The sequence below is a fragment of the Mustela lutreola genome, chromosome 2 (assembly GCF_030435805.1).
Source record: "Mustela lutreola isolate mMusLut2 chromosome 2, mMusLut2.pri, whole genome shotgun sequence".
In the NCBI taxonomy this organism is placed as follows: Eukaryota; Metazoa; Chordata; class Mammalia; order Carnivora; family Mustelidae; genus Mustela; species Mustela lutreola.
In genome coordinates this window covers 90,657,904-90,670,030 of record NC_081291.1, presented here as the reverse complement: position 1 = coordinate 90,670,030, position 12,127 = coordinate 90,657,904, and the positions used below count along the sequence as shown (strand labels likewise).

Genomic DNA, 12,127 nt, shown 5'->3' with positions numbered 1-12,127 from the left:
AGAATGAAATCTATCAAGTGCTACTTAAAAATCTTCCATGGCACCGAAATTGCATGGAAGAGGAATAGCCTTATGGCCCTCAACATCATAACACAAGTTTTCTAACAAGAACATTCTATTTGGTGGTAAAGCCTATTTGTCTACTGCCTTGCCATTTATGAAGCACAAGAGGTCTGGGGCCCAAGAGGTCAAAGTTCATATCTCACCCCCATCACTTCCTAGCACTGCATCTTCAAAAAAGTTACTTAACTTCTGAGTGTTGGTTACCCATCTGCAGAAAAGGAATGCATGCACCCATATACCTCACTGGGTTTCTGTGAGAATAAAATGACATAAGAAGCCCCACAAAGATGAATGTTAATTTGTAATAAACCAAACAGAAATGACCCAAATGTTCTCTAACATGTAAATGAATAAACAAACTGTGGTATATCCACACAAGAGAATGCTATCAGACATAAAATAAGAATGTTAACCACTATAGACAAAACAATACGGATGGGGCATCTGGGTGGGTCAGTCAGTTAAACAACTGCCTTCAGCTTAGATCATGATACTGGGGTCCTGGGATTGAGCCCCGCATTGGGATCCCTGCTCAGCGAGGAGTCTGCTCCCTCTCTCCCTCTACCCCTCCTCCCCACTTGTGTGTAACGTTCTCTCTCTCTCTCTCTCTCAAATAAATAAATAAATAATCTTTAAAAATTAAAAAAACACAAATGAGGGGCGCCTGCATGGCTCAGTGGATTAAAGCCTCTGCCTTTGGCTCAGGTCATGATCTCAGGGTCTTGGGATCGAGCCCCGCATTGGGCTCTCTGCTAAGCAGGAAGCCTGCTTCCTCCCTTCTCTCTCTGCTTACTTGTGATCTGTCTGTCAAATAAATAAAATCTTAAAAAACCACAATGAATCTCAAAATAAGTAAGCCGAGTAGAAAAACACACACCAAAAAGAGTATGTACAACATGAGTCCACTTATAGAAAATCCTAGAAAATAAAATCAGTGATGGGAAGTGTATCATCGGTTGTCTGGGGAAGGAGGGATGCAAAAAAAAGGAGTGATTACAAAGGGGCATGAAGAAACTTTGTGGGGGACGTTAATGGTTTGCATTTTGATGAGGTCATAGTTTCCTGGGTTTGAACATTTTAAATACATGCAGTGTAATGTGCTTAATTTGTATTTCGATAAAGCTGAAAAAGTTGGGAAGACATAATGAGCCATCACAGGACTGAGCACATAGTAGGCTCTCAACCAATGCTGGCTCCATTCTGGAGCAATAGCAAGTGATCCCATTAGAACTTCTGGAAAAGAATTTGACGGGCTCCCAGGGAAGCAAGTCAGCCTATGTAACACTTACTTTGGTCTACTCAAACCCATTTACATAGGACATGCTCTTCTTAGCTAAAAAGTGTGAACAAGAAAGACGCACAGAAAGATAAGCAAGGCTTGGTCTTTGCCCTCGAGGAAACACAAATAGGTTTAATGTATGATGTAATAAAAGTGTTGTAAGGATGGTACTGACAAACGGGATGCAGAAGAGAGTAATGGCAATGAAATGGATGTCAGGCAAGAACGGTTTCCAGTGGGTGGGACTCTGGCAAGCACTGAGGGCTGGGGCGGGCCCTGTGTAGGAGTGGAAGCTGGGTTGAGGGTGGGGGACACAGCCCACTCCTCCAAAGCAGGAGTAGGGGAGGGTCCACAAAGGGCAAGGCTGAGCTGGGGAAGGCCCTGAGCACCAGGAGGGCTCGCCAGGGCATAAAGGGAACAAGCTCAAGGATTCAGCATGATCAGATTTGTGTTTTACACAAATCTAGAGGGCCATCTGGCAATTTATCAAGAGTCCTGACATTCATATCTTTCAACTCAGTAATTCCTGAGGAAATAATCAAAAATGCACACAAAGATTTATGGACAGTGCTGCTTATCACAGCATTATTTATAATAGCCCAAAGCCTGAAATAACTTAAATATCCAATAAAAGAAGACCGTTAAATAAATTATGGTATGCTGAGTGATTAAATCATATATAGCCATTAAATCATATTTTGAGAACATATGGAATGACAGGGTACTGCCTCACTGCACAATGGTAAGCTGCAAAAAAGCGGGGCACAAAAATATATATTAAGTATTCATTCAACAAATATTTATTGATTATCCACTATGTGCCAGACACTGTTCTAACTATTGAGGGTACAGTAGAGGGTAAAACAGACATAACCCTGAACTTATTAGAAGGATTCTACTATCTAATGAAAGGCGGCAGCCACAAATATGGCAAAAAAGAACAGTAAGTGGAGTATACAGCATGTTAGATGATAGGAAGTGTCATGGAGAAAATCAAGAGTACAAAGGAATGGAGAGTCAGGGGGTAAGTAGAAATTTTAAATAGGTGGTCAAGGAAGGTTTTGAAAAGAGAAAAAGGGAGGGAGTTAAGGGTTTAAGCCAAGGGTGTATCTGGGAGGACTCCCAGGCAGAGGGACAAGTAGTGCAAAGGCCCTGAGGAGGCCTGGAGGGTTCAAGAAACAAGAGGGCTGGAATGGCAGAAAACACAGGACAAACATCCAGGGCATGAGGATGGAGAACAGGGAGGGGAGCCACAGCAGGGCTTCTAGTGGAAAAGTGACGTGATCTCTAGGGGACAAAGGTAGAAGAAAGAGATCAGTTGGGATTTGTCCGACATTTTCCTAACTTTTTTTATAATGGAGGTATGTTCATTTCATAATCAGAAAACAAAAGGTAATTCAATCAAAGAAAGCACAGTGCAGCAAGGCAGCAAACAAATCAGGAGGTGAGGGAGATAACTCCAGTGTCAGCGACAGAGAAATGCGTACACAGAGGAGGGCACAGATTCATGAAGGTCTCTGTGAGTAAAACATACTCTTCTTAATAATAAAGGATGCAAAAAATATATATATGTGTGAAAAAAAGAATCCCCCCATATTCTCAGCTTCCTAACAATCAATACTTAACATGTTGTCCTATTTCCTTATGTCCTCTTCTCCTACACACACTTTGGTTTTCTCCTTCGTCATTCTATAAGGCCTGAACTGCTGCAGGCACTCAAATAAATGTTCACCAAATAATGGGTGACCAAATGCGCCCAATGATTCTGTGTACAGATTTGCTTCTGTTACATCAGCTACATTACAGGTATTTTCAGAAGCAGTTTCAACAGGCTTGGGTGACACAATGGAAATTGGGGGTAAGGACAAGGCATGGTCATTGATGACTAAGGTGCCAAGTCTGTTTGAGAGGACGGTGGTGACATGATTTACCCAGGGCACTGGCAAGAAGCCCATCTGATGAGAAAGATGCAGGGCTCAGTGTGTGTGATGCGCAGGGGTAGACAGAAAGTCCCTGTGGAGACCCCCAGCCAGCCATGTCTCTCAGGGATCAAGAGGCCGAGGGAGGCTAGGTGCAGATGGTCGTGGCAGGAACAGGAGAGGATGAAACCCTAGCTGCTCCACTACGTGCCTGTACTGTGCTAAGAGCTTCTCAGGCCCGTCCTCCTCTGGTCTCCACAGCAGCCCTGCGAGGCGGGTATTCATGTGCTCATCTGACCGAAACCCAGTTACTCCACAGCAGAGCCAGACTCAAATCCCCAAATATGAGGGCTTTTCCCACAAATTCCTTTCTCTGCTGATAGAAGCTTAAAATATGCCCAGGAGCCCAGGGAGAAAATGGCAAGATGTTTGAGTTAGTTAGCACTCCTGTTTGTGTGCAACTTTTAGGGACTGCCTCCTACACCAAAAGAATGATCTTTCCTCTTCTGAAGACACATTTTATTTTAAGGTTTTATTTATTTGAGAGGAGAGAGAGGGGGAACACAAGCAGGGGGAGTGGGAGAGGGAGAAGCAGCCTTCCTGCCCAAAAAGAAGTCTCACACAGGACTCGATCCCAGGACACTGGGATCATGATGTGAGTCGAACACAGATGCTTACAATTACTTAAAATTATAGTCTGTTGAGGTTTTTGTTGTTTTGTTTTTTTCACGAGTGCGAGTCTTCTCTCGCACTAGGTAAGAGGCTCCAGGAAACCAGGACAGACTGCACGATCCCCCCCACAGCATCAGCCCAACATCGTGCACACAGTTGTGCTCATCAAATGCTCTGGATGAAAACACTATCGCTTGCCAGTCACCCCAGGGCTACTGTGACACTGTTAGTGGGGTGACCCAGACACCCTGCAGCTCAGACAAGGGGAAGCCAAGCCTGGATAGACAAGCACTCTTGAAAGATGCCAGACAACAGGCAGGTAAATTTGGACGGACAAGCACATTAATAGGGGATAAGGTAAATTTTCCTTTTGCACACAGCTGGCTATGATACAGAGTCTGCAAACTAGTTGGCCTGTGGGCTAAATGCGGCCCTCCTGCAACGTCAGTACGAGTTGACTCACACCTGCTTTTAACTAGTTACAATATAAATTACTTACTATCTTTTAAAAAGTGAAAAGTTCCACATAAAAAATCTGGATTTCTGTAAGCAGTACCTTTTCAAAGACCCAACTTTTCCAGTTCCCCATAGCCGCCCCACCCCGCGCCGCTCATCTCCCCCACCCCACCATCCCTGTCCCAAGGTGGGAGAGGACCTGTGGCAGGGGGCCGGGACTGAGCTCTCCGGCCGCTGGGAGCTCGGCCGCTTGTACTCACCAGCACTCAAGGTCGTGAACTCCAGGAAGCGGTATTCGTAGGACACATCTATCTTGGTTTCCACCTGAGGCCTCTTTAAAGTCGAATAGATGTTTCCAGGCCGTTTGTCATCCCGTTTCTCTAACTTGTTCAATCCGCAACCCATTTCAGCAGCTGCCAGCAGAAACCAAAAAAAAAGGACAAGGAGAGTGATTTTTTCTCCCCCTGAGATTTTGTTTTTAAACACCACAGTATAAAAGACCCCATATATCCCTGAAGACTACATGGAAGACCTCAGCCTCTATGGAACCCAGAGTATTATTCAGTGTCTGACCCCAACACAGAGGAGCTGCGCTCAGGGCCCAGGCTGGCTTCTCCTTCTGTGAGGACACCATTACCAGCCATCCCAGCAATTCTATAATGACACCAAAACTATACCTGCTTTCTATCTTTTTTCCCCTAGCTGGGGAAAATAATACAGTTCCACTCTAATCTGTACACATGATTAAAAAATGAGATCTTAAAAGCAATATGGTACATTATGGTGTCAGCCCATCTGAAAAGAAAAAACAAAACAAGAGATGTGTCACTTTTGCTGTGGTTGCTAAGAGAGAATAATAAGTTGTTGGCACAATTTCCAAACTCCAACAGTAATTATTTAGACAGGAATTTATATTCATAAAACATCTCTAAAAGTAGAGACGGTGGTATTTTTATGGGCCTCATCTAAAAGTCCCCCTTTTATTCTTTTTAGACCAAACCACAGGAAATAATAGTATGCTTCCATGCTCTTAGAGAGTCATTTTAGACCAAAATGAAGACTGGCTTGAACACTAATAGCAGGGCCAGAGAAATTAGAAGCAGAAATCCACGTGTATTAGAGCGAAGATCTGTGGTGACGGTTTGAAAGAAAAATGGAGAAATGTTAGGATAATGTGCATGTTAGAGTGGGCTCAGCTCCCAGCCTTTTGAGAGATTAAAAATAAGGAGGGTTTTCTGTTTATTTAGGCAGATTGACATCCATGAAATGACTTTTTATCCACTCCCCAGACTTCAGCAGAAGATATTTTCCTTTTGTGCACGGAGCATGACCAGTACTTCCCCCTTTCTCTGGGGTACCAGAGCTGCCATCAGAACATATTTCACAAAAATATGAACTGGCCAAGAATATCACAAACAGAAACGTGGTGACTGCTTCCTTTTAGAGATAAGAATTTCCTTTTGCTTAATCCATTCACAAGGTACCCAGCTTCCTAGGGCAAACTGGCAAGTTCCAGAAAAACAAAATGAGCCTCAGAAAAGCAGTGAGTGTGTAGGGGAAGGGAGCAGTGGAAGAGAGTGGTATCATGACAACCAGGCTATACTTTTCAGTAATTAAAAAAAGTCTGGAAGGATGGATGAGAACAGGAAGGCTTACTTATGCCTTAATAAGGGAACATTAGTGTCCAAAGGGCCAAGGCAGACGTGATTTATGTGCAATCTGCATGAACTGATTACTTGTAAAATGCTCTGTAGTTCTGCAGATAGAACAGCTGATATATACAGAGGCTGCATATTTAACTACTAAAAAGCAAGCCAAGTGGCATCTGCTGAGGCTAAGCAGAAGAGAAGTGGACAGGAAGGCTCCTGTGTACTGGGGAACAGGTGACCTAGCAAGATGAACACTGTTACCACCCGAACAGAATTGGAAATAACCCAGAGGCTCACCAAGTAAGTCACTTACACACCTACCTCCCTAAGAGAGACTGAGAGTTTGGGGCCCTCAAAAAAAGAAACTTTTCCCTCAATAATGCTCTCATTCTTGTTATCCTATTAGGTCAATTCTAGCAGTAGAGATTCATTTCTTTGAAATCAGAATCACTGCCACTCAGGACCTCCTTTGAAACCACAGATATCTCTATGGGAAGGGCAGCAAACTAAGCCTATGGTAGCCACTAACATTTTAGTATAACAGATTATTTTCTATAAAGGACAGGTTCCCTGACAATCAAGAAAAAAGAGGAGAGGATTACCAGGATGAGCAAAAAGACTCGAACAACTTAAAGAGGTGGAAGGAGGTGGGGGATGGTGTTCCAAGAAGCATCAGAAAAATTCTGATTTTCAACTTGAAGTTTAAGGTTTCAGTCAGATTGTCCCAAACTTGAGATCTCTGCCCAAGTTCACCCCGAAGGGCACTGTGCTTGTCTCACAGGACACGACAAGGCTCTGGGTAAATAATGCATGTGATCTGACACAGAAAAGGTAAACAGTTCCAGCTTGCAGCAAAATAGCAGCATGGGTGAATCCTCAAGGTCTCAAACTTAGGGATTCATTTCTTTGGAATACGTGCAACACTGGTAAAGCAACTGCTTTTATAGCACGACTCTCTCTGGGAAGGCTGCCATATGGAGCAATTGTGAGTCAATAAAACCTTAGTGTGAATTAGTTCCTCCTACTCTTTTGTGGTGAGGGCCCTACCTTATTCACTCCTGGCACACCTGTGTTCCTTCTAGCTCCTTCCTGTGTTCTTCTACCAACCCCCTCCACTGTCAAAATAGTAAAGATTTTCATATTACTCTAAAAATAGCTATCACAGTCCCAACAATGCTCAAACAAGGAAGATCTAGCTTACAAAAGTGAGAAAAATAAGACAAAAGAGCACCTAACATTACTGTTTACTATGTGAGGTTCCCATGCTCATGCTAGAATCCCACAAGGAGCTTGGGGCAAGGGATGGGTATGGGCCTTTGAGAGCAGTGAAAGGTGGGAGCTAGGTAGAGGGAAGAGTAGAGGGCATGGCATTCAGGGAGCGTCCATCTCAGTGGAAGCACATTCCCTCAGGTAGGGAGAAGCACATCTGCCCTTTAGGAGGGCAGAAGGTAAATGGTAAGGATAATGGCTTTGAAATATGGCCCCCAAATCCTCTGACACTCCTGCCATTGAAAGGTGGGGTCTACATCACCACCTTGAATCTGGGCTCCATGGTTGTCTGACCAATAGAGTATGGCGGAATAACACAGTGCCGGCTTCTGGACCTGGGCCTCTAGAAACTGGAAGCACCTACTTCTTGATCCTTGGGATGCCTTGATCTGAAGGACACTCTGATTGTTCCAGTTGATTATGAATAAAGTGCCTATAAACACTCACAGAGGCTTTTATGAGGACCTAAGTTTCATTTCTCTAGGGTAACACCTAGGAGTGGGATTGCTGGGTTGGTGGTAAGTGCAGGGGTCCTGTTAATGAATAAGACTTCTCTTTCCACATTCACAGTGGGCAGATGCTGACCGCAGGAGAGGCATGGTGGAAGGTGAGACCCTTCAAGAGACTGACCGATTAGCCCCTCTACCTCCTGCTCACTCTAGACCATCAGCTCCCTGGGTGGAATCATGAGAACCCTGCTATTCCTGGCTAATTCTGCTTTCCTTGTCTGTTTCTGTAAAGGGCACATGCTAAAAATCATTTGTGTGTGATGAGATTCTCCCATTGCTTCAACCCCCACAGCCCTGACCTTCCATATTCCTACAGTCACCCCACATTGATACTAATGTAAATCAAGTTACTCATTTGATGTGTGAGTGGATCGCTGGATTAGCTTTGATTACCTGACAGTCGTATGGCAGGCTTTTCTGTTTCTACCTCTGTCATCCCAGAATATATCCCCGCACCCATGTGTATGGGTCTCTCTAACATCAAGAGACAAAGAAAAATCTTCCAAGAATTCTTCAAACGTAAAGCAAAAAGAGGAGGTCTTTCCCCTTTCCTGTGGCGAGACAGTAGGGAGAGAGCCAAAATAAATGTACAGTTCTCTAGCAGAAATCGGCTAAAAGTAATGAGGAACTGGATGCTGATTATGGAGGAAAATAAGGTAATCACGGGAGGTTGAGACCCTGGCTGCAAGGAAAGGACATGAGAGATTGCAAATGACCAGAAAGCAGAGGGCCTTCAGATGGTGATGTTCTGGAAAATCCGTTCTCTCCAAATCAAACCCAGCGTAAGGCGTATCTTTGCTACAAGGTGGCCCCGCTTCATGCAGAAACTGTGAGCTCCACACTAGAGGGAACTTCTCCAAATTCATGCATACATGCATGCATTCATTCAGCCCACGTTCACTAAGGTCTGCTTTAAATCAGGCCCCCGATTAGAAAAGATAAAAATGGCAAGACCAGGCCCTGCTCTCAAGCAGTTGGAGGTGAAAGGAGGAGAAAGGAGGAGAAAGACAGTGAGCAGATGTATTGCGGTGCTGTGGGGGCAGGCTGTTCTGGAAGTCTGGACAGCCCCCGAGACGCACAGAGAAAATCCCCGGATTTGAAATAGACAGGAATATGAAATAGACAGCACGTTGCCACAGACCTGGTTCCAGAAGAAGCTAATCAGCAATGCGACATGATGCCCTGTGTCACTGTCAATTTTGAAATCCTTACATTTTAATTTTAAGTATTTCTGATTTGTTTCTGAAATGCTTCCCAAGATGCTCATAAGACACTGGAAAACCACTTGAAAAAGGATCACCTCCTTAAAAGATTATTTTTCAGCTAGCGTTTCTAAGACTTCAGTTTAAACGTTCATTTTTACTCTCAACGATCATACGTGCATTTAAATAATGGGAGCAATAAATGTAGTTATATTTCCAAATACAAATTAGTTTCATTAAGAGTGAGTCCTCATTTACCACACTTGCTACTAATCCGTGGCAGACTGTAAAGCTAATTTTAACAATTGCCAACAGCTCATGACAAGCAACCAGAGATGGGGCAATTATAGGCAATGATGCCGGATCAGCTGGCAAACTCATTTTTTATTTCTTCATTCAAATCCCGTGTTTGAAGCCTCAAGCATGTTTATTACATCACTCAGTCACCCAAAGTAAGAACTGATGATCCAGATGAAGACTTTTTGCATGATAGGAACATCTCTCTCAACCCAGAAATGCAAATGGAAACTTGAGAATTCAAACGGTATCAAATCTTGATATCCTACAAACATAGTCTAAGACAGAAACCTGAGGATAACTAAAATTTACCCACTGACAGACTGGGCAAAGTAGGTGAAGGGGATTAAGAGGTACAAACTCCCAGTTATAAAATAAGAAAGGCCAAGAGATGAAAAGTACAGTCTAGAGTATAGTCAGTAATGTTGTAATAACATTGCATGGTGACACTATACTTACTGTGGTGAGCACTGAGTCATGCCTAGAACTGTCGAATCCTTGTGTTGTACCAGAAACTAGTATAACATTGTACAACAACTACAGTTCAATAAGAAAAATTTACCTGTTTTTTTAAAGGTTTTTTTTTTTTTTGGACAGACAAAGACACAGCTAAAGAAGGAACAAAAGTAGGGGGAGTGGGAGAGCTTCCTGCCAAGCAGGGAGCCTGACATGGGGCTCAATCCCAGGACCCTGGGATTATGACCTGAGCTGAAGGCAGACGCTTAACGCATTGAGCTACCCAGGCACCCTGAAAAATTTACCTGTTTAAAGTATTCCTGAATCAATGCCAATCTATATCAAACAGTATTATCTGTATGGTGTGCTACTTTTTCTAAGTGAGTGTGTGTATATATATATATATATATATATACACACATATATACACACACGTATATTATTATACATTACATATGTATTTTATGTGTGTATATATATGTATATGTGTGCACATATATGTATATGTGTATGTGTATATACATATACATACACATACATTCTCTTTGTATCTGGCAAGACATAGACCACAGTGTTCCCAGAAATTTCCTCCAGGTCATGAGATTATGGGTGACACCCTCTTTATGGTTTTCTCAAGTTTTCTGTGCCGCACATACATTATTTCTTCATTGAAAACAATAAGAGGTAAGATAGCCAGCCTCTAAGACGACCTTCAGTAATCCTCGCAGCATTCACAGGTGGTCCCCGCCCACAGTGACTAGGGCTGACCTGTGGGGCCAGGAGGGCGCTACAGAAATGATGAGTGTGATTTCCAAGACTGGGCTACAGCAGCATTGTGCGTTCTACATTACTCTCTCCTGGATCCCTCACTCTGGGGACAGCCAGCTGCCACAGTATGAAGACAGTCTATTAACCCTGTAGAGAAATCCCAGGACAGGAAACTGAGGCCTCCACCCAACAGCCAACACTGCTGGTTAGCTCAACACCCATATGGAACCAGATCCATCACCTGCAGAATGGCCTCCAGCCCAGCCAGCATCTTGACCACAACCTCTTGAGGCACCCCAGGTCAGAACCACCCAGCTAAGCTGCTTCTGGATTTCTAACCCACAGAAACTCTGTGAGATAATAAATGTTTACTGTCATTCCTGGCTGCTAAGATCCAGAGTAATCTGTTATACAGCAAAAGATAAGAAATACAAGGGGTATTTACATTTCCAAAGGAAAACACTTGCTTACTATCCCCTCCCCCCACATCTCAGTCGGGGTCTGATCCAGACCACCTCTCTGCCTTCCCACAGTCCCCATGACAAACACCCTTAATCAAACACAGCTCCCTTTCAGAAGAATCTGCTGCTCAAAGTGTGGTTCTCAGACCAGCAGCACGGAATTTCTGGGAGCCTGTGAGAAATCCAGAATCCCAGGCCCTCCCGAGCCTGCTGAACCAGAAACTACATTTTAATGACAAGTTCCAAGCTCAAACACTGAAGTCTGAGCAGCAGTAAAGTATGAGAAACCCTGGGCCGTCCATGGCACTGGTCCTCTACCTTGGTTACACATTGGAATCCATCTGGAGAGCTACTTAAAGATCCTGATGCCCAGGCATTTGGGAGGTAGGGCCTGATCACCAGAATTTTTGAAAACCCCAGGTAATTCTGACAGCCAGGGTTGCAAAGCAATCATTTAGGGGCAAGCTCAGCTTTCCCCTCTCTGAACTCTGTATAGTCTCAGATCCTTCTTGAGTCTCCTAGCCAGGGCGAAGAACCCCAGTCTAGAACATGGCCCTACTGACCCCCTTGATACCCCACCTCATCTCCTGAACTTCTTTGTACCTCAGACGCCCTCTTCCCACATCGCTGCTATCCTTCCAGCACAGGTACACCCCTACATTTCTATCTCCACCCTCCTTCTCTCTCTCTTAAAATCATTCTCAGTATAGGGGCACTTGGGTGACTCAGTTGGTTGAGCGTCTGACTCTTGGTTTCAGGTCAGATCATGATCTCGGGGTCAGGAAACTGGGTCCCGAGTTAGGCTCTGTGCTGAGCACGGAGTCTGCTGGAGATTCTCTCCCTGCCCCACTGCTCCCCACCCCTCCATTCATGTTCTCTTTCTCTCTCTCTAAAATAAAAAAGGGAAATCTTAAAATAAAATCATTTTCAGTATAAGCCACTTCAGACATACAGATGAGGACAGAAAATGAGATATCTATGCACCCACCACCAAGATTTAACAAGTGCTTACATTTTACTTTACTTGCTTCACATCTTTTATTTTTGAAGAAATGAGACTTTTTAGATGCAGCCCCCGTGCCCTTCCTTTCTCCCCCGCTTCTATCCTTGCTTTTATTCTTCCACAA

At 43.9% G+C, this 12,127-nt stretch overlaps 1 protein-coding gene across 2 annotated transcripts in view; it reads right to left on the bottom strand.

Annotated features, from left to right (window-relative positions):
- The window catches only part of RFTN1 (raftlin, lipid raft linker 1), a 192,843-nt gene that overhangs the window by 170,584 nt on the left and 10,132 nt on the right, over window positions 1-12,127 (bottom strand). For both annotated transcript variants that reach the window (XM_059162543.1, XM_059162542.1), the window contains exon 2: window positions 4,650-4,802. In XM_059162543.1, the coding sequence (XP_059018526.1) occupies window positions 4,650-4,794 (145 nt within the window). In that variant the 5' untranslated portion in view covers window positions 4,795-4,802. The remainder of the gene's footprint in view (window positions 1-4,649; window positions 4,803-12,127) is intronic.